Below are 27,851 nucleotides of genomic sequence, written 5' to 3'. Positions count from 1 at the left end.
ATTATATCTCTGGCGGAAGTTGCTGGTCATTCAATGTTAAACCCGGATGTTAAAGCTTGTTAATATACTAGTAATAAGTAAGAAAACCAAAGTAAAGCTGACGTGTAAAAAAGCTACACTGTACCTGTGGTGCTAAAACAATAATTATTATAAGCTTACACAAGTTCCAGATATAGGTGTAGGACACCATCATCATGACCATGCAGACTGCATGATGTTATCATACAGGTTTCATATGTGTATGAAGACTGTGTGACTACCAGGATCCATCGACGGTGGTACTGGTGCTATAATGGCTGAGCCATCAGTGACAAAGTCAAGCATTGGAAAGACAAGGAGCCGTTTATATGATTATCTTTTCAAGATATTGATGATAGGGGATTCAGATGTAGGCAAAACTGGCTTGATTTTGAGATTTTGTGGTCCAAGTGCTTATCCCATCTCCACTATCGGTAATGCATGATTAATACTAAATGGAGGGGGGGGGGGGTCATTCATATAATTATATATTTTCATTAATTAATTAACTAATTCATTCATTCATTCATTCATTCATTCATTCATTCATTCATCCATAAAAGTAATTAATTAATTCATTCATACATTCATTCATTCATTCATTCATTCATTCATTCATTCATTCATTCATTCATTCTGGTAAGCCTTTTCTATACCTCTTTCAAGTACTAAATGCAATAATTACTATAAGACAAAAAAGACGATATGAAAATAATACAGCAATGAAATTGCAACAAAAATCCAATTTACCAAGCAAGGAACAACAGCATTTACCTAACAACAAGTTTCAATGAGGTGAAAAACCACAGGACAAAGTATGGCTATTACATCTCTGTATTGTTATCAAAGATGTCAAGAATTGCAGCTGTTATAAACACGACTATAGCTTCAGAACTAATAATTGTTTCCATAATATTTCTACATAGAAAGAAGGATGATTTATTTACGCGCATTTTAATACCCCATTTGTCAAATGTCGTTCAATAATAACAACGCAGTAGTGCTTTTAAAGAACAACACCCGAATTTAAAAGTTGCAATCAATGATTATTACGCAAGCATTGTGGCACGTAAAACCCTCCATTTATCTTCGCGCTGACTTCAATCAATACAATGTCTGTCCAATTAACTTAGACCATGGAGGTATATAAATAAATGGAGAATGATCTAGCCAAGCATCTTTTGTACTACGTTGGTTATGACCAATTATTGTTGAATAGGCAATTTCAGGGGATATTGATTATGCTAAGCTGATTACATTGTTAAGTCTGTTTCACTGGTCATTTATTTCAATGGGGTGCTAAATGCAGTTACTTATAATGTTTATTGGAAAGTGCTCATGTTTCAGAAAATTTAATATCAAAATGTCATTTTCGCCAAAAAATTGCATTGAAATCAGTCTTTTGAATAAAATAAACACCCTATCTGTAGGCCTATATCTGTGGTCATATTGTGACCCCTACATTTTGGTCATGATTCTTGACAAATTAAATTAGGCTATGACCCCTATTTTTCTTTCCAAAAGTTATGACCCCCCCCGGTATAGGCCTATTTGGAACCCCCTCCAAAGAAAATGATGGCCCCTAATAATATTAATAATCATTTAGGCCTAAATACTGATAATTATTTATTATAAAATGAGAAATTTAATGATGATGAAAAGATTTTAGCTGAATTCGAAGTACTTCCGGTAAATTTTACTCGCTCTTAACTCAATTGGCCCAAATTGGCCCAACATAATTTTTTTCACAATCGGAAGGTAAAAACGTTTTGCTTTCATTTGCACTATATTTGAACTCCCTCAGACCCCTTAAAAGCTTAATATATGACACATGAAAACTAAGTATATTTGTCAAGATACGGCACAACTAGTGTTGAAAACAGTTTCATAACTTGAGAACAGAACATCCAAATTTCATCGGGTTTTCGCACAATCATACATTGAAACTATAAGCTATCAAAACTGGCGACTTTGAACAGCTAATTGACTAGCTGACGTCATTATACAGTCTCTTTTACAAGCCTTCCGGTACGGGTCAATGTAGGGTCAATTCCTATGATGAAATTTTGGGAGTGACGATCAATGAACCATGGTAGAGTCTCATAACCATCGTGGAGATCAATAGCTTGGCTGAAGTGGCTAGTCATTCAAGTTTGGTGACTCATTGAATAGAGGTAATAGGATAATCTCCACTTAAGAGATTAGAATTCTGGCGATCATTCTCCATTTATTTATATACCTCCATGCTTAGACACCCAGTTTTTGTTACTTATTTGAAAAAATATCCACTTTCAAAGAAAGTCATGAAAGAAAAGTGTTAACATTCGCTGAGACCTAACGGGATTTTTGTGTTTCCAAAGCATTGAGTGAGAGTTTACCAGAACAGAAATTCTATTGAAATTGGAAGGTTTTTCTCAACATTTTAAAAATAATCTGGTAGAAGTTGGGTACCACTATTTTGGAAGGTCTCATTATACAGATTTGTAGGTATGGTGATTTTGGATAGTGAATGGATGAATAGTAAATTAATTATACTCCTCACCAAAAACATTTTATAAAAATGAAAAATATAATTCAGTTCATAAAATGCAGACAGTGTTTCTAATTGGCATATTTATTCTTAGTGTATTAGCTCAGTGATCCCAGCTGTCGGCGCGGTATTTGAATCTTCTTCTGTGCATGCTTTTGGCTTGGCCCAATTCTAAGAAAATACAAATTGTATGCCCTATGTATGTTCTGATGTTATTGGTGAGGAGTATAATTCACAATACACTCCAGACGCATACCGTCGTTTTATCTTTTCAGTTTATGTTTCCGTATCCGTATCTGTTTTTGTAAGTCATTGTTATTCTGAAGTGCTAGTCTCCCAGGTGTGACCAATCTTTTATTCTAGCCTTTTGTTAGTTACTGAAAATTTGAAGCTCGTGAATTTCAGTTTTCGTTTTGGTAAGGTATATTGATTTTTTACATAAAACCTTGAGATGTGCGGTTGGGTGCTAATCTAGACAAAAGAAGAGTCTAAATTTTACGGTCCTAAATTGACTTGTGTTACGCCTAGACGTAAGTGGCTCTTAAAAATAGTCTTGCATTGAAATATATACTAACCATGTTGCCAAGTTATAAGCAAAAGCCTATCATATTGGCTATGAAACGAGCGTCTGAAATAGTCAAATATCTCCCAATGAGGTGCATACAAGTGGTGATTTGGTAATCATGTTCTATATTGAAATGCAATACAAAAGAATTGCATTGGAGCAAAGATAATTTATTCTATTCATTCGTACCAATGGCAAGCTAATCTGATAATTGAATATATGAATACAAAAGCCACCCAAGTCCATACTTTGGCCAAATTGAGTTAAGCATGGGAAAGTGTTGCTATACATAGGCCTGTCATATGTTTGAAAGAACAACTCAAATTCATCCTCTGTGTCTATTGAGCATGTGAAAATAGCATGTATGAAAGAATCAACCCAAGTCCATGATTTGAGTCTTGTAACACATTGATTGAAATCCAGTATGTATAAAAGTCCACTTGTAACATCTTCATTGCTGGAGAGCGACTTTTGAAAAAAAAATGGGTTTAATCAAGGAAAGTGTGTGGTTTATATTACATGGCAGAATGCTTATCAACATTATACATAACTGTGTACTTTATTTTGTATTATCTTACTAGTGGTAATATCATTCCAACATTATTGTCTTTGTATATGATTCAAAAAACCACCCAAGTCCAGAATTTAAAATGAACCCCACGAAGTCCCTGAAATGCTAATCGTCATACCTAATACAATAACCCACCCATTTGCACGTACAACTTACCATATTGACCAGGTAAATCTAACTGAAGGAATTAAAATGATACACAGGTTTTTTTCTCAAAATCACTTCCCATGGACTTGGGTGGGTTTTGGATTCATGTATTCAATTGGTTGGGCCTATATGCAAGACTCGGGTTTATTTTAAATGTTTATTTTTGCAGAGCTTATTTTCAGTCTCATCTTCTCTGGTCATACTGATAAATTTCGCAAGGGAGGGGAAGGGAGGGAGGGGATACTTGAGACTGAACAAGTGAGAGTTGGAGGGGGTGAGGAAGAAAGAGAGGAGAGGGAGAAACGGAAAAACTAGAAATGTGTATTGGGGGTGCGACATGCCCATAAGCGGACCTTTTGTGATTTAAGGGCTTATTTTCAACGTTTTTACAGAAAAAAGTGGACCTTTTCATTCGGATTGGCATTTTGTAATAATGTGAATCAATAACAGTGTCAAAGACTAGAGGGCGCTAGACCATAAAAAATACCGGTGTTAACACCCATGACACCGGTGATCCATAACCTTGTCTCTCCAGCCTTTATTGACACAGGCACCCACGCCTATTGAAATAAGCTGATTGGTACTTCAAAGTTAACAATGAAGTCAGATTACAGTAAACTTACTGAATCCCTTGCGTTTTCGTATCTGAACAATAGACTTACGGAAACTGAAAAGATAAAAAGACCCTATAGTAACTTGCCCTATCATTTGTTATAATGCACCAACTGTGACATCTTTTGGGTTATAGAGGTTGTGCATGAAATTATTGATTGGCTCCACACAAAGGATTTGGACCGGTGTCCTTCACCGAAATCATGACACAGTGCAGTCCATTCAATCAAATATTGTCATCAACCTATTTGATCGTAGTGTATTTGTTATGCGTGTGAGACGATCTCTCGCGGTAGATTGCAAACGTGCTTTTGTTGAATGCATTTGAGTAGACCGTCATTATTGTGAATTAGTAAAAGGATCAAAGAAAAGAGGGTGGAATCACTGATCAAAATGCAACAATATTCAAACACCCCTGACTGTAAATAGATTATCCCATCAAAAGTTTCAAGTCATTAAGAATATTCGCCTGGTCCCAGATATCTTGCTGTAAATCGGTCAAAATTGAATAAAAGTAGACAAGGAAGAATATTTTTTCATCGCTTTACTAATAATTTCTGTTAGGTCTGACCGTGTTTAGCAACTTTTCTTTCATGACTTTTTGCCAAAGTGAAAACTTTTCGAAATATAGGCCTATCCTAAAAAGCGGGTGTCTAAGTTATTTGGACAGACAATAGCTGCAACTTTTAAATTCGGGTATTTTTCTTTTAAAACACTACTGTGTTGTAAATATGGGACGAAATTGGACAAATGGGGTATCAAAATGCGCGTAAATAAATCATCCTTCTTTCTATGTTGAAATATTGTGATTGCGTATTTATAACAGCTGCGTTACTTATTGTACTGTGCTGTCTTTAGTTATAAACTGTATTATATATAGAGAGAGAAAGACTGGTATGTCACAGCTACATCAAACTATACTTTTTCCGAATCCTTGAAATGAGAGGGAATTATTTCTGTTAACATCTTGAAATAGAACCATAAAAGGAAGCTAAAAAGGGTTGGTTTGGTATATTTGACAGGAATCTATATAATTATGAGGTTAGGAAAGTTGACTAGGCTACAGCTTTGTACTCTCCACAAGATATTTCACTGGGTTATGTTTTTGTGTTTTTGCGATTCTATCATTTCTGGACAGTTCAGTGGGCGTTTCCAAATATATTCACTTTAAGTACTATGTGTAATAAATACTTTAGCGGTAATAGAAATTCGCGGCTGCCTGTTCTACCACGAATTGCGCGAAAATTAAACCCCCGCGATTTTTTGTAATTTTTATTTAAAAAGTATTTTTATTTGGTGGTAGAAACAATTTTGACATTAATACAAAAACAACCCATTCATTTTTGCATTATTGTAAAATTTAATACAAATTTCAATTGTGTTTATTTTTTTATATTGCAGGGATTGATTTCCGAAGCAAACAAATAGAAATAGATGATAAATTCGTTAAATTACATATATGGTAAGTCCTCATTGTTTATATTATTTTTGTTTCAATTTACTAAAAGTGGACATTTTAGCGCTTGCTAATTTTGCATGGTTTCAATTATTGTTTTTAACTTTGCGATTCTAGGTTTCCATAAATTTACCTATACACAAAAGGAATATATTTGCGTGTTGTTATTTTTACGGTAGAAGCTTGAAACGCAAATATATAATGCAAAAATAAATGTAGCACAAAAATTTTCCACTTTTACAGTATTAAGCAAAAACTTTGATTTTGTTCTATTTTAGCTTTCTCATGTAAACCAGACCATATTAGACAAAAACAATTCGAGACAAATGATCTAGGATGAGATCAACAAACAACACGGAACTCTAAAATATTGCCTTCCTTTCTCTGACCCAGAGGCTGACAATAAAACTCCACACTTGATTTTTGTTCAGGCAGTGGACTTTAATGCCACTTATTCCCGCGTTGAAATGTCTTTCCGCAGTAACAATTGTTGAATTTTTAGTAAATAATACTAACTTGAAACCTATTTATTTACTTCAATATAATCTATAATACCTTTAATTAGTTTTAATCAACTTTTCAACATCAAACCATTGCTGGAAAATAAGGAAACAAACTTTCTTATGATCTCATGAAAAACCTGTACCCATAGAAAAAGTGCTTAATTAGCTCATTATGACGTCAGTCCTTGACGACCATCATAACAACAGATGACGCCCGGGGTATTTGAATTCTTTTTTAAAACATGTGATGCATAACAAATGATCAAGGTTATGAATTGTGATACTGGAGGAATAAAGGTATCCCCCGATTACAACGGGTTAGTAATTGTTTTAACTCACAACAGAGATTTCCTATCTAGCAGCGCATAGTTTAATTTCGACTTCCAAAACTGTTCAGTTTTAACATTAGATCAGGCTCAAAATGCCAAAAATGACCGATACCAGAAGGATCTGTTCGATATAATTTGAGAAAAAAGGAAATTCCTGGCTCAATGGACAATCGCCCGAAATCTGGACGGCCGAAAAAAACAACAACACCAATATAATAATAACAACCGACCACAAATAGCGTTTGTATCAAACATTGTTGTTGATTGTTGCAGTCGAGATAACTGCAAGTCGATCATGATAACCTTTTGACGTCATAATGAGCCTCATTAAACAGCGCCGCCACTTTTTTCAATATATTTTTTCTTTATTTATTTTTTTAATAAATGACTATTATTGATTAAAGGGTATATATTTTAGCGACAGTTAGGTTTGATACGTTTTCCATTTGTAGTATCATTACAATTTAACATTTTCTGTGGTTATAGGGGGTGCAGAAAGACATTTCAACGCGGGAGTACACCCACATCTCATATGCACAGTTAATTCCTTACATACTTTGTGTCTTGAATAGCTATTAAGAGGCTAGGAAATAATTCCTATGATATACCTGACCTTATATGGGCAATTCCAAGCAAAAGTGGACATGACCCAAAACATGAAAAATGCTCAGAAATTCAAAACTACAAGTGGTGCAATGGCAAATTTGGTATCAAATGATCGAGATTATCATACTCTTTAAATTAAGTCGACTTGCAGTTACATTATTGCATGTTTATCATGAATTTTCTTTGAAAAACCTGTTTTGGGCCAAATTTGTTACTTTTTTAAGTGAAAAAGACCTATATTTGGGATCTCATTTGCACATCTTCATTAAGGTTTTATTTCATGTTTTTGTTTTAAATTGCTCAAGGAATATTGAAATTTACATATTCTATGATGTTTTTCATGTTTTTTATCTTGTAAATGTATTTATTATGTAATTTGTTTCCGTCTTTTTGGGCGGACAAACTGTAGCACGAGTTACCGTAGCACGAGTTACAAAAGTAAAACTATGAAGGACAAATCTTTTTTATGTATATCAAAATCAAGCTTAACATAGTAGTTACTTATCATAATCAATTAGGCTTTATAGTGTTTTAGGACACCATACAAATTAAAGTGAGTGATTTTTTGGCATGTCACGGCTCGTAGCACTCAAATGAGTTTAAAGGTTGGAGCATAAAGTTTGTCAAAGGACGCGATAAAGTGTAGCACGAGTTACCATGGAATTGTCCATAATAGATTCCTGTCATCTGATTGGTTAAAAGTGCAGTCATTGAATTAGCTATGCCCTGCTTTAAGAATTAGGCCTATGTAAAAACTGAACTATTCCCCAGGCAATAGTATTTTAAAAAGACTATTCCCCGGGAATAGTCACATTCACATCTCTTCTTCTCGTTTGAATAATTTCGCTGTTTACAATGCGTCACTGCCAAGTGCGACATTAATACAGTAGAAGAGACTGATTTTGTTTTGGTGATCCCACCAACACCGCGAGTCCACCGAAAGCGCTCCCGGTAAGCGATCAAATTTTAAGTAGTGTTGAAGTCAATTCTTCTAATTTCACTACGTATGAATATTCAATTTTACAGTAATATATATGTATTTTACTGATGTTATATATTTTTTTCCAGTAAAAGCTTTTTTTTTTTGATCGCTACCTTGTGACAAATGACTTATAGCGCACTTTATACCGGATTTTTTGGGACCGTGTACGGGAATATCACATTCGTAAGTATGTGGAAATCCTCACCCCGATGATGTATATAAGAGTATTATGGCCATAAGTGTATTTAATATTTGTTCATTGAAAACAGTCCCTAGTGTCACTAATGGCCTCATTTTGTTCATTGTATTAATTAGGCAACGAAAAATAAGAAACCATGTTCTACGGGCGACGGACCTTTCACGTAGGGTCGGTCGGTCGGGCTTTTTTTTTGCAAATGACCCCAAAAATCATCCAAATCTGCAAATATTTTGCAATTTGGGGAAATACAAAAAAAAAATGTTCCTGATATTTTCGAAATTTGAGTCGGCATTCATTTGTACAGGAAAAATTTGTTTCCCAATTCTTGTAAAATTTGGGTCGATCGGGCCCGTAGAACAGAGTTTTTCGTCGCCTTATGGACATGTTTCTCTTCTTATTCAGGGACACAGCTGGCCAGGAAAGGTTCCGCACCACCACAAGTGCTTACTACAGAGGGGCATCGGTGAGTTGAAAAAGCTTAAAAAAACTTGGTATGTTTCAAAGCACATAACAGTTTCAAAAACGAATTTAAATGCACAATGTTTTGTTGTTGTTGTTGTGTTTTTTAATAAACTTAATTTTGAATTAATTTTACAAATATAACTTTTTTTAGCATAATACATATTAAACATGAAAAAATTTGCTGCTCTGATCTGGTGTCTCATTCTTGCGCGTCCTGGGACCCCTTTCTTGTTTTTATTTTGGACGGTTTGGACCCCTTAGTTACAAGTCTGAAATTGATCAACAGGTCTGGTCAAAACTGCATGGACCACTTAATTTTTTTTACAATGCAACGAAGTTTAAATTATGTAAATCCTTTGCCTAGTTGCTCATAATAATTTTTCGTCATTGTCGATAAAGTAAAGGACCCAATTATGACACAGGAACCCCAAGAAATCTTTCGAATAGGTAGAGCGTTCCAAAATCATACAAATAACCGGTCAATACAATAACAACGCAATAACATTGATCTTGAAGTTCAAAGTTCAGAGCTTCGGACCTCTTAAAATCGGGTTTTGCAGAGCTTAAAAGGGTCCGGATAAATATTAATCACACTTATAATTACTATTTGTCCGGCAGCCTTTTTCTTATTGATTGCAAAGTTCTGTTGCACTCAATGTTGATGATATATATCCTGATCCAAACTTGTCCTTGCTAGACATCAACTTGATTTGAGTCACATAAGTAACAAAATGTCACCCTATAATATATTTGCTCTGAATAAAGTGAAATTGATATCGCTTTGGATAATTGCAGGGCATTCTGTTGGTATACGATATTACACATGAGAAATCATTTCAGCACATGCAACATTGGGTTCGGGAAGTTGAACAGGTACGTATGCTTGAACGAATGGTGCATTGAAAATCAATACTGTTGCTTCAAAGAGAACACAAGTTGTTTAAGATTTTTACACATATTGTTTCACTTTTGAAGTTTAACCGTGCTTAATTACATAGAACCAGGGGGGTTATAATATTTTGTCGGGGGGTGGTCTATACAATCATCCCCCAAATGTTGACGCCTGTATGTGTGTTTCTGACCAACCTTATAATTGGCCATTTTAGCCCCTAAGTGCAATTTTTTGCGCGCTTCGTGGGAATTTATTCCACTTTTGCACCAAATTTCATCAGTTTAGCTTAAAAATGGCAAACTTCAAGAAATTTTTTCCAACCCCACCCCCCCCCCCCATATTAAAAAGAAATCTACGCCACTGCTTAATTAATCTCTTTCAAATAGCTTCAAATATGCCCAGAGTGTTTCCTCATTCATTTCCAGAAATTGCCTCATGATTCACCTTAAACTGAAATGGTTGTGAACTTGACCTGCATGTTTATGTTATATTGCAGAATGCCTCATCTGATGTCGTGATAATGATAATTGGAAATAAATGCCACAAGGAGAACAGGAGGATGGTTTCAAAGCTTAAAGCAGAACAAGTAAGGAATTGAAACAGTTGAAAAGTTTGCTTAAAGCTTATGGGCTCAGATAGCAACGTCTGCACAGTATGGTTGTCAGACATGAGAGCACATCAGACATATCGAATTGCATTCTGAATACGAGGAATGTCCTTCTGATATCAAATATTTGTTATTTTTTTAAATTCGCGATATAATACAAATTTTGTAGCAAATTATTAAAGTTTGATATTTTTTACATTTTTATTGATATTTAACTGTACTCGCAGTAAACGTTATAAGTCTAATGATATGTACTTAAAGTGTATGTAGTTGGGATGAAAAAAAACAACCATTAATTTTGAAAATATACATTTTTTCCCAAAAGACCAATTTTTTTTTTTCAAAAAATAATTCAAAAAAATTTCAAAAAAAAAAAAAATCGTCGGCCTTTTTTTAATTAAGTCATTTTTTGTAATTTTGAGAACAAAGTACAAAATATGAGTCAAGCATGTATTTAACCATACCGTAAAACCCCGTCTACAAGCATTATAGTGTTGTTTATAAAAGCTTAATTAATTCCGAAGCAAGCGTTAATAAACCAATACAATAGATCGGTCTTAAAATAATACTTGTTTGTATATGCTTGGATCCGTAATTTATTTGCTCAAACTCCATAATGGCGACTGGATTCATGTAGCTTTCATCAGAAGCACACTATATGCTTGTAGACGAGGTTTTACGGTAGTTATTCACCAATCTTTGCACAAGGACAAATGATAATGATACTAATAAAAGGGAATAATCCGAAATAATTAGGGTGATTACGTAATTGATGCATGCTTGAACGACATTTTGTTCTGTGTTCTCAAAATTACAACAACAAAAAATGACTTCGGCATTTAGCGTAGCAGGCTGACGATATAATGAATATGAATGAGTGAATGTGAATAAAACACCACCATTTTGAATCGGTAAGTCGAATTTTCTTCTTTCTTACCTTTGTTAAGGGTAATGAGTCAATGAGTGCTGAAATGAGCGAATATGCAATGAAATGAGGGAATGAGCAAATGAGCAGTGAAATGAGCAAATGAGCAGTGAAATGAGCAAATGAGCACGGAAATGAGTCAATGAGCATGAGTAAATGTGCGGTAAAATGAGTAAATGTGCGGTGAAATGAGTAAATGAGCAGTGAAATGAGCGAATGAGCATTAAAATGAGTCAATGAGCAGGTAATGAGGAGTGAAATGAGCAAATGAGCATGGAAATGAGTCAATGAACATATAGACGAATCCGACGAGACACATTCCTACATCTCACTGACGGCCAAAGCTGGGGGCCATCCATCCATTTTACGCGCCGCCAGTATCATAGGCGTACAGCGTTCACCGCACGCCTAGGCGTATTTAATAGTAATGGGTGAAGAAGAATAAACAAACGTAAGATTCTATCTTTTTTAAAACTTTTATTAGCAACTTCCAGAAAAGAACAGTCGATTATTAACGCGCTTTAATCATTGCTTTCCAGCTCGATATCCTCTTCGCTCTTCGTCCGATCCTGTTGGAAAAGCCCAGCTAATTGAGATCGAAGTTTAGTCAACGTTATTTTCACCGCTTTGCATACGTCCATGCCGTCTTCTATTCGAGGTCGGTCACGATGTCCTGAGTTTCATCGTGTTTCAAATGGACGTTACGAGACAAAAACATGTCCCGTAGCTATCAAAAAACAAAAAAATTTCCCAAACTCAGGAAACGATATGTTGATGACATATTGAAAGTAGTCAACAAAGATGCTGTTTTACCGCTCACTAACCACCTCAACGAAATCGACGATACCAACTCAATCAAGTTTACTTTCGAGAAAGAAAAAGATGGGAAAATCCCTTTTCTTGATATGCTGATTGTTCGGCAAGAGGACGGCACTGTCAAGTTGTTAGTGTATCGCAAGGCCACACACACTGACCAGTATCTGAATTTCGCATCCCAACATCCTCTGCATCAGAAACTGGGGGTTTAAGAACTCTTATGGACAGAAAAGACAATATCATCACAGAAGACAAAGACAAGGAAGAGGAAGAAGAAAGCATCAAAAAGCGCTTCACACCTGTGGATACCCGCCATGGATAGAGTCAGAACACAAATGGAAACCCCCAAAGAGAAGAAAAACACCAAGAAAGACGAAAACAGCAAGTCGATTGGTCTTGTCGTAATTCCCTATGTAGAAGATGTCTCCGAACGCATCGCCTGAACTTTTAAAAGTTACAACATTGCCACCTCTACGAAACCCCATTGCTCCCTAAGGAATATATTAGTCCATCCCAAAGACAAGCGTGATCCTGAGAATACCACGGATGATATTTACGCTGTAAGAACTGTAACTCAATGTATGTAGGAGAAACGGCAAGAAAGTTCGGCAAGCGAATGGCAGAACACCTGGCGGAAACGGAAAAGGCAGGGGCCAATGTGCGGACGCGCGTGGTTAGAAAGGAATCTCAATCTATTGTTAACAAATCGGCCATTACATTCTTATTTCAATGAACACGGAATTAAGTTTATGGAGACAAGTGTCAAAGATAACATAAATGTGGAAGAAGTAAGTAAAAATTGACATGTAGGCCATGTATTACAATTAGTAATATCACCACCAAATAACAACGTACATTCATGGCATTCACCAAAATAACGGCAAGTGTAACCTTTAAATGAGACCATGTGTATGTGTACAGTGGTTTAGCTTGGGGTCGTGGCGTACTATGGTTTCAAGGATACAGAAAGGCACCAATCCTCCCAATTCCTGAAACAATTGTGTGCGCTTTGTTGCACAAATACCGCAATCTACCTTCGGGCTCCGGCACCCGGAGTGAAGTTCAGCATGTGCTTCGTTGGCTTAGCGTTGTTTCTTGTGTGTACGTACACTTTGAACGCGTATGACGTATAAACACAGGCACCAAGTAACGCAAAGCTAACGTAGAACACGCTGAACTTTAGAGCTAGTGCCGCTGACTGAAGGTCGATTATGGACTGTTGGTTTATTATCAAGTTGAATTTTGGTTTTAAAAATCTTTCAAATGACTATTTATGTTGAATTGTGTGTCAAGGGCGCAACAATATTGACATTCACCGCTTGGAGGGGTGCAGAACCGAGCTAGGGTGCTCTGAATTAATCGATTTCATTTGATTTTTTGGTCAACCTGTAACCACATGTTTTGATTTATGTTGCATGTAAATATGATCTTTATTATATGCGCAATATGCTGTTTCCACCCAAAAATAATGCAATCCTGATAGCTGTGTTCAATGAAATGAGCAGAGTCTTATTTAAGAGAATGTTTCAAAAAGCAAAAATAAATTGTTACCTTTAATTGTTATACTTTCACATTCCAGGCCTTTATCACACTAGCAAGGGATATTAAGACAAAACAGGATTTACTGAACCATCAAAAAGTAAGTCTTTAAATACTTGTGGGCTATGAAAAATGAGTCAAACAACTGGTAATCTGGAAACACAATATCTGCCATTCGCAATGGAGGTGCGATAATGTTTATGATCATTTCAGTTTATAGTTGTCCGGTGAATTGAACAGTCAATCAAATCTTGGACTTCATTATAGAATAGACAAAACCACAAACCAAAAGCATTGCTCGTATACATAACTAAAACATTATGCACAGTGTATTATGTTGTTACAATTTATGCATACTACATAGTTGTCTTTTCTTTCAGGAACAGTCATCAAGTCCTGTAAAGGTAGCAGAACTAGGTTAGACCACCTTTAAGTTATCGTTTAATTCTTTGTTGATTATCAGATTATTGCTTTGTGAGTGAGGTGTAATTTGTAAAATTCTAAGCTCGTACGGTAACATTAATCTAAAATATATTTTATTGTTTAGTCCAAATATTTCTCATCAAGTTCATATACATATGAATTGTAATATCACAATTTACTAATGTAATAAAGAAGCGGCCTGATTTTATCCATATGTGTAAAAACCATTACATTTGTAATACTTGATGAGTTTTTTCTGATAACAAAAACAGTATACGTTCTGTGCATTGAGTGTGTTGGCAGTCCATTCTCTCAAAAGTGGCACACTTCATTTCATGACATGACAATAGTGTCTAGGTCAAATCTGTCTCGTTCGAAGGATCTCACCGCTTACAGTTGTTGGTTTTTATGGAATATCAATTTTAAACCACTTATTTTCTCAAAAAATGAGTCATTTTCATTGTTCTCATAATATTAGCTTGCCAATGATAAGATGTTGTCCGAGCAATATCTATGTCCTTTAAAAAAGTGATACATGTATATCATATTGAAGTTCATAAAATGCTCTTCACTTTTTTCAGCCACTCGATTTACTGGACTCCAAAAATTAAGCAAGGGTTTCATGAGTAGATTGCGAGGTTTGGGGAGTAACAAGGATGAAACCACACAAACAGGTATTGTATTTGACCTAATCATCGCTTATTAGCTACTACTTTTAGTAAGTCATGTAAGAACAATAATTAGTTGAGATTTTGTTTTTATTTTTGGCCCCACACGTATGTGGGGGCTTATGTTATGGCCAAAATGGTTGTTTGGCTGTTCAATTGTTTGTTTGTTTGGTTGGCTGACTATCCGAGTAGATGCAAATTTATTAATCCACTCTGTAGCTCCAACGCAATAACCGATCAACTTCAAACCTGGTATGGTGATAGTATATAATGGTAGCCTGATGTGCTGTGTGTCATCATATTTGTATATTTATGAATATCAATGAGCTTATTTGCCTATTTTACCTACATATCCAGTGCAAATCTAGTCTGCAGCTTAAACTCAATAATCGAGCAACTTCAAACTTGGTATGGTATAGTATACGGTGGCCTGATGTTCTGTATAGTTTTGTGTCATGTTATTTGCATATTTATCAATATTAAAGAGCTTGTTTGCATATTTCCCTATATTTTCATTATTCTACTCTGCAGCTTAAACTTAATAATCAATCATCTGTTATTTTAGTTAATGAATAACATTTCCCTCCATACAACCATTTTGGGACACACTAGATTACTACAAGTGTTCAATACCGTAAAAAGACCCCCATTCACAAAAGTGTAAAGGGTTATAAGCCAATATCGATACACATAGTTATATGCGAACAAGTAAACCTGCACATGTGTGTCTCAACCCCATTAGATCAGTTGGTAAAGGGCCGGACTAGGGTACAATTTCATGTCTTCAAAAGCGCTTGATGATAGTAAGCACATATGCTAACTATCGAGTTTTTCTTTCATCGTATTGCAGAGGTCACCCCATATGAAATAAGGGCCATAGGACCAGCTGCAGTAGATGCCTACAATATAGCAATAGAGGCTGGAAAGAAAGCAGTGTATAGAACACGGCTGATGTTTGTGGGACAAGAACGGGCTGGAAAAACTAGTCTCAAGAAAAGATTAATGGGAGAAAGGTAGGCTATACATTGTAAATTGCAATAAATACTTAAAACGTATGTGAAAGTGTAGTATTATATACTATATTATAATACGAATTCTATTATCTTACGACATGTTCGTAAACTTTGCTGAAGGAATTTAGTTTGATAATCTTGCTTTTTAACAACGCAGCAATGACGTGCGTGAAATATGCGCGCGAGTCTTAGGATATCTCACGAGTCATGTTGCCTAGACGCGTGCGTATTAGATTACACACTACACAGGCAATACGGGAAATATTACCTGCCAGTATATTAATGAGTAGTACGCAGTTAATACGGATTTTTATCCAAGTGGTGTTTGACCAATATCAACTAAAGGATAAAGTAACATATCGCTGGCTTAGAGCCAGAAGCAGCTATGTACATTTGTTTTCCCAATTACATGTTACTCATTTCGGTAACAAATGGACGGTTAATACTACCATCCATAAGAAAATGTAAGTGACTTGGAGTATATGCATGGTCACTTGCGTCTAGCTGACTGTTCAAGTGACCATGCATATACCCCAAAGTCACTTGCATTTATTATGGAGGGTATAATTAACCGTACATTTGTTGTCGAAGTGAGTAATATGTAATTGAGAGAAAAAAATGGACATAGCTGCTTCTGGCTCTAAGCTCTCGATATTGTCCCCACCACTGGACGAGTGCAACATAATAAATTATATAGCAAGCCTTTCAGAGCATTCCAAACTATTTCCCTTTCAGAGAACAATGGGATTAGCTGGTATACCAAATTAATAAGTGTTGTTTTACTAAGCTCATCCTCTCCCTTATTGAATTCGTACAGTTGAAATAAGTACGGAGATATGTCAGTTTAATTTAAACCTTTAATATATACATGCACACATTCAAGGACCTGCTAGTGTCTGTATTTTGGACGGAGTATGATGTAGATCGAAAATAGTTCATGATTAGAATATTATATTGAAGGTACAAGGAACCAGTCATACATTCATTTCTAATAAGGTGCTTCTAAATGAATTTCTCAAAATGGTAATTAAATGTCTTGTTCAACTAATACATTTTTAGATTTGACCCCCGAGAGCCTATAACCGATGGTATCGAATCTTCCAATACATGTAGCATTGATATAGATCAGTCGGTAAACTGGAAAGTCAACCAGCTCTGTGGTAAGCAAAATAGCAATGCTTGGGTATTTTGTTTGGTAAACAATGATGTAATAAGCAGTGTGAGGGAAGTCGCGTCGGTGCTCATCGGTGAAAAGGGATCCGAATTATCCGATACGATGTCTGCGCCCGTATGTTGACACGCGCTGATTTAGTCAGTGTTTTCGTAATCTTAAAGTGCCACTTTTGCGGTGTAAAGGTTCCCAAAGGTGGTAAGTGTTCATGTAAGAGTGTTAAGAACTAATTAAGAGCTAACATAGAGTTCAATGATGAATGAAGAGTTAATGGGATACATATTCTATAGTTTATAAAGGTAGCATCATGGTGTCATGTTTTGAGATGTTATCAAAGCTTATCAACGTCAGTTATTTAAAAGGTTAAACCACAGACTGTACAATGTGTCAGGTGCGATTTACAGTACAAGTACATGTATATTGGTGTTACTATGGTTACCAGGTGATTTAATACGTTGATATTACCATTGATTTGCTTGCGTATCCCATTATTATGATCTTAACCTAATTGTGTTCTGGGTTACTGTTTTATATTTTACAGTTTCACGGAGCTTGTGAGTTGTATTGCGTCTTGCGTCTCTGCGATATCTTCACTTGTATGCGATTACCTTGTGTAAACTGTTGAAGAAATGAGAAAATAACTACGAACAATAAACAAGCTTCTGTTGTATACCAAGAAACGTCTAATCCTTTACTCATTAAATTGCGTCATCTTACGGTTCTGGCACTGCCGTAATAGTGAAACACCTCCGGATCGAAACTGCGACTTCAGCCTTGAAGGTAAACATTACCCGGAACGACATTACGATAAACTTGAAAGTAACGCACGCTGAAAACTGACTCTGTTTATAGCCAATTTGCAGTATGCAACCTGCGGTTGAAATCCCAAGCTACAGTTTTGCGTACCGATTGCTGTGCTAGAGTTTATAGTCACTATAGCTCACTACCTTAGGCCTATTCCAAGATACCAATTCATGCATTTCTTCCCCCTCAAGGACAATTGAGGAAAGAATAAAGAGCAGATTTGTGTGAGGTTGTCAGTCTACAACTTGGAATACAGCTTCACCCCCCCCCCCCCCGACATCAATCAACTTCCTGCGAAGGTGCTGATGTTTGAGCGACAACACCAATGCGACATTTGCGAAACCCTTCCAAGCTGCGACACAATTGTGATTGACCCTGTTACGTGTTAGTGTACCAAACGTATAAGATACAACACGCGAGTAACATTAATTGTGACATTCTGCTTTAGTGGCGTAAATGGAACAGGGCTGTGTATGCACTGACAATAAGTGAATTTGCAATTTTCCCCTTCATGTAGACAGTCATGTCAACCCCTTTTGGTCAGAATAATATAATAATAAGTGCGTATCATTGCGACTTATTCTGCTGGACTGTCAACCTGCGAAAGAAATACTACAACAGCCAAAGTAGTCATCGATTACTGCAAAGAACTGTACCTGTTGCGTCAGTCAAGATTGCATCCGACGAGTTTCTGCGACGTCAAAGAACTGCGACAACTGATTTGAGCTTGAATATTGGTTGAATTTGAAATACCGTTACTAAACTAACATTACAGGCATATACTTGTTACCATTGTATATTGATATTTTGCCTGAAGATGCTTTCAATGAAAGGTTGTTCTCCCGGGGTTGTTCTATACCGTACATGCTACATGTACATTGAAAATGATTGTTCATAAAGGACAATACTTCCTCCAGTGTGGAATTTATGATACATGTATTTCTCACCCATGACTCTGAAACGCAAATACAGTTGTGCATGTTCATGTATAAAAAGGGTTGTTATTGTCCATAAAGGTAAAGGACATTGTGTTCACGTTCATGAGAGTTCGGAAATTTGAATATTCAGACCCAAATTGTGAAATTTATTGTGAACTGCATGACTGTGTTTACCAAATGTTAATGTGTGGTGCCTTGAAGCCCTGTGTTATTATTATCAGCGGACTATAAACTGTGACACATTTGTGTGTAGAATACCACACAAAATATTTCTATTTGTGAGAAACCGTATCAAGTGTACATTGTAAACCAAATTTCAGGTTATTGTTCCCACGTATACAAAGTGTTGGTTGTTTACATCAAAGGTAATTGTCTACCAGTTCAGAGAATTCATGTATTGCACTGAGATGTTACATGCACAGGTACTTGTATTATAATTGTACTATTGAAAGACATTTTGTACATGACATTTGAACTCGTTTATCACATGCATGTGTGTAGGTACATATTGGGTTATACTGTTGTATTGTATATATCTACATTGTATATGTTTATGTAGACCCGTTAAGGACATTGCATGCTTGACATTTGAACTTGGTTATTATGCGTACAGGTACCATATAGGTGTATGTCCATGAAATACCCTTTGTTGCCATTTGAAGTGATTTATTTGTGTAAGTCAATCAAGTAAGTCAAGTGTAAGTCAGTCAAGTGACTTATTTGTTTAAGTCAGTCAAGTAAGTCAAGCATAAGCTAGTCAAGTGATTTACTTGTGTAAGTCAACTGTAAGTCAAACGTAAGTCAGAAGTAAGTCAACTGTAAGTCAGTCAAGTAAGTCAACTATAAGTCAGGTTATACATGTCCAGGAAAGGTGAACATACATAATAGTGTACAGTATAATTTGAACTTGTCGAGTACAAACTTGCTCAAATATTAGTAATTTATGAACAGTATGGATAAGGTCAAGTCTAGCAGTCCACTTGGCTTAAACCCAAGGGATGATATGGATGACGGGGAGGTACGTGTAGGCTCTCCAAATGAAGAACAATTGATGCTACGTATCACCCAGCGATCCAAAGATATGGAAAACTGTGAAACCGAATCCAAATCGTCTGAAACAAGTTCTCGTAGAACCAGATCATCCAGGTCGTCAAAGTCAAGGAAATCTAGCAACATTTCAGTCAGAAAGGTAGATGCAGCTTTGGATGCAGCTGACCTTAAGACTAAACTAAAGCACATGGATATGGAGTATAAAATAAAGGCGGAATTGGAGCAAAAGAAGGCTGAATTGGAAAAGCTGCAAACCATTAAGGAATTAGAAATGGCAGAGGCGAGGCTGGAAGCCATTGGAGAAATTGAGCATGATGAAGAGGATTCTCGCAGCTTTGGAAGCAAGCGTAGTTCATTGTCAGGCTATGCTGCAACTTCAAAGACAGACTACACAGAACAATATGTGAAATCTCTCCTACATTCACATGATAGTCCTGCTGTAAGCGTAGTTTCATCCACTGCGCTACGCTCGTCTCCTCAGCATGCAAATTCTCCCATGGAAATGTCAACATATAAAACAAACAATGATGTGTTGCAGCCAGATGTGGCTTCTTCCGTGTTGAATCCTCCTCAATTGAATGCCAACAGAACAGAATTCAAGCCTGTGATCACACTTCCATACATGGTGCCTTCGTCACATGCACAAACGCAAAGTACATGGACAAATGCTAGATCAGAGTCCCATGTCAATGGTCTTCCAACTGGCGTTACGTACAACCAACTCCCAGTGAACAACCAAGACCAGCTCCAAGATAGAAATCAGCTTCAATGCTTAGTGGAGTCCTTTGCTGAGCAGGTCAGCCTCAGTCGGCTGCCACCTCCAGAGCCGGGTATCTTTACGGGCAAGCCACTGGAGTACCCAACTTGGAAAGCTGCCTTCGATACCCTTATAGAGCAGAAACGTATTCCAGCACCTGAAAGACTCTACTATCTGAAGAAATACTTGGGCGGTGAAGCTAGACAATCTGTTGAAGGATATTTTCTTCTTACTTCTGCAGACGCTTATGAAGAAGCAAAGGAGCTACTGAAGGTACGATATGGCGACCCATTCGTAATTGCCACGGCATTCAGAAATAAGTTGGAAGGGTGGAACAAAATACCCTCTCGTGATGGCATAGCATTGAGGAAGTATGCAGACTTCTTACGCCAATGTGAATCAGCAATGAGCGGTAATGATGGACTCAAAATACTTGATGATATACACGAGAACCGTAAATTGGTGAGCAAATTGCCAGAATGGTTGATTCACCGATGGGGGCGCATCGTCCACACCTATAAAGAGGGAAATGGAAAGTTTCCACCATTGAGTGAATTCGCTAAGTTTGTGGCAAAGGAAGCCAAGATTGCTTGTCAGCCAGCGCTAAGGGAATTAACCCCTAGCGAACACAGAGGAAAGTCTGCCCAAAGTCAGAAACCTACCAGATCCTTCTCAACAGAAGCCACCCTTGCTCAATCCTGCCTACTTTGTGAGAAAGGCCACCATATTGACAAGTGCAGGATCTTCTTGAAGAAAGCACTTAAAGAAAGGAAAGACTTTGCCAAGGAAAAGGGCCTATGCTTTGGTTGTTTGCAGCAAGGCCACAGGGCAAGAGGTTGTAAGGATCGGCTTGAATGTGGGAGCTGTCACAAGAGGCATCCAACATCGCTCCATGGTGACATCCGTGAAAAGCCGGAAGAGAAGTCGTGGAAGCAGAAAGAAACTCCCACAGAGTCCACAACTCCCCACACAGGGGTAAGCCATCTCAGCGAAACAAACAACACCAGCAAGGCCTCCATGATTGTGCCAGTATGGGTATCCCACTGCCATAGGCCAGACACAGAGGTTCTGGCCTATGCCCTATTGGACTCCCAATCGGACACGACTTTCATCCTTGATGAAGTCTGCGATGATCTGGGAGTCCAAGGGCGCAACGTGAAGTTGTCTCTTTCAACCATGTCTGAGAAAGACCGAGTGATAGATAGCAGAAGAGTAGATGGTCTGAACGTAAGGGCATATGACAGTACGCTGACACTGTCACTCCCTGCCACATATACTAGAAATATCATGCCAGCTAACCGGGCACACATCCCTACTCCTGACATGGCTAGGAAGTGGCCCCACTTACATCAAATTGTGACTAAAATCCCAAACCTGATGGACTGTGAAGTTGGGTTGCTGATTGGGTACAATTGTTCCAGTGCCTTGGCTCCCCGTGAAGTTATACCACCTGAAACAGCAGATCAACCATATGGCCAGCGAACTGATCTAGGTTGGGGAATTGTTGGCATAATTGACCCAAGTGAGATGGACACCTGCCATGACGATGTCATAGGAGTAAGCCATAGAGTTGTGACCACTCATGTCCCAACACAGCTGCGCACAACAAATAAGAATCAGGTACAAGTCGCTGTCAGGTCTTCTATTAAGGAAAGCATAAGTCCCCTCCAAGTGACACAGTGGATGGAGTTGGATTTTTGTGAGCAGAAATCTGAGATCAGAGGACTCTCCCAGGAAGACCGAATGTTCTTGAAGATAGTCAAGGAAGGCATTGAACAGAGGCCTGACCAACACTACCAGATGCCGCTTCCCTTTAAAGAGATCAAACCTCACCTGCCAAATAATAAGGTGCAGGCAAGTCATCGTTTGCATCACCTGAAACGCCGCTTTGAGAGAGACCCGAAGTATCGGAATGACTATATAGGTTTCATGGAGAACATCATTCAGAGTGGCTTCGCAGAGCCTGTACCAGATCATGAACTGGAAACTGCAGAGGGTAGTGCGTGGTACATACCACACCATGGAGTGTACCACTCAAAGAAACCAGACAAGATTCGAGTAGTGTTCGATTGCAGTGCAAGGTTCAAAGGTGAATCCCTCAACGAGAATCTCCTTCAAGGCCCAGACCTCACCAATGCTTTGGTTGGCGTGCTATGCAGGTTTAGACAAGAACCGATTGCATTCATGTGCGACGTGGAGCAGATGTTCTTTCAGTTCAGGGTAGCTGCAGAGCATAAAGACTACCTCAGGTTCCTCTGGTGGGAAAATGGAAACTGTGATTCCCCACCCAAGGAGTTCAGAATGAACGTCCACTTATTCGGAGCAGTGTCCTCCCTGCTTGCGCCAACTTTGGCCTGAAACGACTGGCAGACGACAACGAAGGTGAACATGGATCTGCGGCAGCCAACTTTATCAGACAAGATTTCTATGTAGATGATGGCTTGTCATCAGTGCCTACATCTAAGGAAGCAATTGATCTGATCCACAGTACCAAACTGATTTGTGCTAAAGGAGGATTAAGACTGCACAAGTTTATGTCAAATTCGAAAGAAGTGATGGCAGCGATTCCTGCAGAAGATCGTGCCAAGGGTATCCAAGACCTGGACCTCCTTCGTGACAGCGGTCCCGTTGAACGGGCGCTGGGGGTCCACTGGTGCATCGAATCGGACTCATTTCAATTTCGAATTACTCTGAAAGACCAACCAGTCACTAAACGTGGAATACTATCTACCATTATGTCCGTTTATGACCCTTTAGGGCTCATTGCCCCAGTAGTGTTGCCTGGCAAGCAGATTTTGCAACAACTGTGTCACCATGGTGATTGGGACGATCCCATACCAGAAGAGATGAAGACACAATGGGATAAATGGAGAAGAGGTATTCTGCTTCTTGGAAGTACAAACTTTAACATACCTCGATGTTATCGACCAAAGGACTTTGGTTTAGTACAGACCATCGAGCTGCATCATTTCTCAGATGCCAGTACTGTTGGATATGGTCAGTGTTCCTACCTCAGACAAGTAGATGACAAGCAGCAAGTTCACTGTAGCCTAGTGATGGGCAAGGCCCGAGTGGCCCCATTGAAGGTTACCACAATTCCTCGACTTGAATTGACTGCTGCCGTGGTATCTGTAAAAGTTAGTGTTATGTTGAAGAAGGAGTTGAGACATCAGCAAGAGATACAGGAGATCTTTTGGACGGACAGCAAAGTCGTACTTGGGTACATAGCCAATGAATCACGCAGGTTTCACATTTTTGTTGCGAATAGAGTGCAAAAGATCCGAGATTCCACTGACCCAGTGCAATGGCGATTCGTCAAAACAGACGAAAATCCAGCCGACGATGCATCAAGAGGCATCAGTGCTCAAGAATTGACAACCACATCAAAGTGGCTGACTGGACCAGACTTCCTGTGGTCGAAGAAGACTCCTACAGGCGAAGCAGATGATTATAAGCAGGCTCTTCCAAAGAACGATCCAGAGGTGAAGAGGATAGCATTTGCAACGAATGCTAAGCGCTCACACCACTTTGAGATAGAGCGACTTGAGCGGTTCTCTACCTGGACTAGAGCAAGGAGAGCTATGGCCAACTGTTTGAAGTTCAAAGCTCATCTTAAGAGTCAAGCTACAATGAGACGTCGTAATAGCGACCCCAGTAAGATTCCCATTCCTCAATACCGATCACCTACGGTAGAGGACCTACGAGTAGCGGAGATTGAAATAATTAGATCGGTGCAGCTGGAATGTTTCAATGAAGAACTCCAGATTCTGAAGTGTCTACATGTGAACGAGAATACTCCTAATAGGAATGAGGCTCGGAAGCGAAACCAAGCCATCAAGGGAACCAGCTGCCTGTACCGACTAGACCCCTATCTTGATGAAGATGGCATCATACGAGTCGGTGGAAGGCTTAGAAGAGCACATTTCCCATTGGAAATTAAGCATCCTGCCATTCTTCCAAGAAAACACCACATAACCGAGCTCCTGATTAGACATTGCCACGACAGCATTGAGCATCAGGGGCGAGGAATGACAACAAATGAGATAAGATCCAATGGATTTTGGATCATCGGGTGCAGCTCTGCAGTGTCAGACGTGATCTCCAGATGCGTGAAGTGTAAACGTCTGCGTAGTAAGCCACAGGTGCAGAAAATGGCAGATCTTCCCACCGACAGACTGGAGCCTGCACCACCATTCACCTACTGTGCGGTGGACTATTTTGGTCCATTCCTTATTAAAGAGGGAAGGAAGGAGTTGAAAAGATATGGTGTGCTATTCACTTGTTTAGCATCCAGAGCAATCCATATAGAAACATCTGCATCCCTTTCTACAGACAGCTTTATCAATGCCCTTCGTCGCATCATTGCAATAAGAGGCCCCATACGACTACTCCGATCAGACAGAGGCACCAACTTTGTGGGTGCCGAGGCAGAACTAAAAGGGCATGCCTCGAAATGGACACCCAGCGAGTGTGCAACTTTCTCTTGAAAGAGAAATGTGATTACGTTGAGTTCAACATGAACGTACCTTCAGCCAGTCACATGGGTGGTGTTTGGGAGCGCCAAATACGGACAGTCCGCAACATACTTGCCTCATTGATGAGTGAAGCGGGCACCCATCTGGATGATGAGTCGCTAAGGACTTTCATGAGTGAAGCTACAGCCATTGTTAACAGTCGTCCACTGACGGTCGACAACATGAATGACCCTATGTCACTGGAACCGTTAACTCCAAATCACCTCCTAACTCAGAAGTCCCGGATTATTCTTCCACCGCCAGGGGAGTTCCAGCGCGAAGATATGTATCTTCGGAAATGGTGGCGTCGAGTCCAGTACCTTGCTAACGAGTTTTGGTCACGATGGCGACGAGAGTACCTGCAAACGCTACAAAGCAGACCAAAGTGGGTTAAGCCAAAGAGAGACCTCCAAACTGGAGATATCGTGATCATAAAGGATGAAACGGTACCGCGCAACAGATGGCAGCTAGGAAGAGTCGCTGAAGTATATCCTGGAGAGGACGGACATGTACGCAAAGTAAAACTCGCTATCGGGAACAAAGCGTTGAACTCTAAGGGCAAGCGTTCCCAACCCCAGTCTTACTTGGAACGTCCAATTCACAAACTCGTTCTCCTCTTGGAGAGTACTGATCAAGCAGAGAATGAGGAAAATTAGCCTGTTACCCGAAGGACGTTGTTGCTAATTTTGAGGAGGTATGTGAGGGAAGTCGCGTCGGTGCTCATCGGTGAAAAGGGATCCGAATTATCCGATACGATGTCTGCGCCCGTATGTTGACACGCGCTGATTTAGTCAGTGTTTTCGTAATCTTAAAGTGCCACTTTTGCGGTGTAAAGGTTCCCAAAGGTGGTAAGTGTTCATGTAAGAGTGTTAAGAACTAATTAAGAGCTAACATAGAGTTCAATGATGAATGAAGAGTTAATGGGATACATATTCTATAGTTTATAAAGGTAGCATCATGGTGTCATGTTTTGAGATGTTATCAAAGCTTATCAACGTCAGTTATTTAAAAGGTTAAACCACAGACTGTACAATGTGTCAGGTGCGATTTACAGTACAAGTACATGTATATTGGTGTTACTATGGTTACCAGGTGATTTAATACGTTGATATTACCATTGATTTGCTTGCGTATCCCATTATTATGATCTTAACCTAATTGTGTTCTGGGTTACTGTTTTATATTTTACAGTTTCACGGAGCTTGTGAGTTGTATTGCGTCTTGCGTCTCTGCGATATCTTCACTTGTATGCGATTACCTTGTGTAAACTGTTGAAGAAATGAGAAAATAACTACGAACAATAAACAAGCTTCTGTTGTATACCAAGAAACGTCTAATCCTTTACTCATTAAATTGCGTCATCTTACGGTTCTGGCACTGCCGTAATAAGCAGCGAGAAAGTCCTGCTAAGAACCTTTTTTTCTAGTATTTGTTTTTTGCTTTATGGTGTTTTTTTTCATCCAAGTGATGTATATAATTTTATGTTTCTAACATTAACAAGCAGTATATAGTTCTAAAGTTTTTTTAAATTACCGCACTGAAACAAAACATTTAGAAATAAAGCCCCAACAAAGCTAAGGCACTTATGTGGAAAATCGCTGGTATGAGAAACAAAAACGGCAACGATAGTCCAAAAACATGTTGCTGGGGGAGGTCAACCATAATAGTTCACACATGCAGGGCCAATTGTTTTCAAAATAACCCCTATACAAGTTCTGGTGTTTCCGCCAAGAACATCCCAGCCAAAATATGGCCCCCTAAATTAGATTCAGATAGCTTGAAAATTGATTCTTGAAGACCCCTAAATGTGCCACGTGTTTTTATTATTCTTTCACATAAAACAGCCCTTTTGACACATTATTTTGGTTACCCTCAAATGTAGAAAAAAACCATCTGCCTATACAATGTATACTGGTCCTTACTGCTATTGCTAGCTTTTGTCATTGACACATCGATCATCTTAGATTTCAAGTAACATTCCTAAATGGGACATCGATGCAGCTAGTGCTTTGTACCCATTCCATTCTCATGTTGTAGCTCTGATGCTTTTAAGAGATCTTAATTATAGTCTGATCACAGCTCGTAATCGGCGGGAATTGTTAGGCTTTTATTACTACGCAGAAAAGTAGACCCACGTTAAGAGTGATATACACGTAGTTGACCTGTCTGATCTACATTGTACGGGTTAAATAAAGTAGATAAAGTATAGAACTTGAATTAACTTGGATTTAAGGAAGAAATTGAGTGGCACCTGGGCTTATTTACTTACTTCATCGAAATTGCCATAAATGCTTAGAATGGTTTTGGTAAGAAAAAGTGGTATTTTTTTTTCTGGGATGGACCTACTTAAGTTAATTGGTTCTTTATTATAAACATTTTGTAAGAGGGTCTCATTAACATCATTTAACCTAATCTTGTAACTGGAGTCATTATCTAATCGCCATTCTCAAGTTTAGTTATGTGATTAACTAGAAATCTTCGAGAATGCGGGAGTTGGCCCACATTCTCGAATGTTGCTAGTCAGTCGCATTCCACCTGTTACATTTTAATATTTTAGAATTTGCCCTGGTAGATTGAATTGGTCTGCCCAGTAAGGGTGTGTGTGTGTGTGGGGGGGTCTGACCCTAACCCCATACACAACAGCTTCAGTTTCGTCAACTTGGATATTTCTCTAATTCCTTTTTGTTTTCAGAGTCTTCTAGTAAATATGAAGAGGCCCTTGCAGCACATATTGCAAAAGATTTACACAAGCAC

General features: G+C 38.3%; 2 protein-coding genes and 2 long non-coding RNA genes across 4 annotated transcripts; all 4 read left to right on the top strand.

Annotated features, from left to right (window-relative positions):
- The first annotated feature begins 110 nt into the window (after positions 1–110).
- On the top strand, positions 111–12,663 carry LOC140172038 (ras-related protein Rab-8B-like). Its single transcript, XM_072195385.1, has 6 exons — positions 111–452; positions 5,845–5,905; positions 8,921–8,981; positions 9,776–9,853; positions 10,369–10,458; positions 12,469–12,663. Exons 1-6 carry the CDS (start codon positions 293–295, stop codon positions 12,661–12,663), a joined length of 645 nt encoding a protein of 214 aa, XP_072051486.1. The 5' UTR covers positions 111–292.
- Positions 12,664–12,947: 284 nt separating this feature from the next.
- LOC140172098 (uncharacterized) lies at positions 12,948–14,183 on the top strand. Its single transcript, XR_011861665.1, has 3 exons — positions 12,948–13,008; positions 13,800–13,859; positions 14,140–14,183. It is a non-coding gene; the product is annotated as an uncharacterized lncRNA (long non-coding RNA).
- A 1,519-nt stretch (positions 14,184–15,702) lies between these two features.
- Positions 15,703–27,850, top strand: LOC140172097 (uncharacterized). Its single transcript, XR_011861664.1, has 3 exons — positions 15,703–15,863; positions 16,923–17,023; positions 27,790–27,850. It is a non-coding gene; the product is annotated as an uncharacterized lncRNA (long non-coding RNA).
- LOC140171963 (uncharacterized) lies at positions 19,479–26,474 on the top strand. The gene is given in 4 exon segments (XM_072195311.1): positions 19,479–22,919; positions 23,072–25,020; positions 25,023–25,945; positions 26,289–26,474. Coding segments are annotated over 3 exon segments (5,880 nt in total). The 5' UTR covers positions 19,479–19,719; the 3' UTR covers positions 25,754–25,945; positions 26,289–26,474.
- Position 27,851: the final 1 nt, after the last annotated feature.

This window comes from Amphiura filiformis, chromosome 15 (genome assembly GCF_039555335.1).
Source record: "Amphiura filiformis chromosome 15, Afil_fr2py, whole genome shotgun sequence".
Classification (NCBI taxonomy): Eukaryota; Metazoa; Echinodermata; class Ophiuroidea; order Amphilepidida; family Amphiuridae; genus Amphiura; species Amphiura filiformis.
Note: the sequence above shows the minus strand (reverse complement) of the source record. Positions and strands in the feature narration are given on the sequence as shown.

Excerpts from the sequence above, each read along its gene's own strand:
- LOC140172038 (XM_072195385.1), top strand. The coding sequence starts at position 293 with ATGGCTGAGCCATCAGTGACAAAGTCAAGCATTGGAAAGACAAGGAGC. Across the intron at positions 9,854-10,368 it reads GGGTTCGGGAAGTTGAACAG|AATGCCTCATCTGATGTCGT; the intron begins GTACGTATGCTT and ends GTTATATTGCAG. Across the intron at positions 10,459-12,468 it reads CAAAGCTTAAAGCAGAACAA|AAGACAAAGACAAGGAAGAG; the intron begins GTAAGGAATTGA and ends ATATCATCACAG.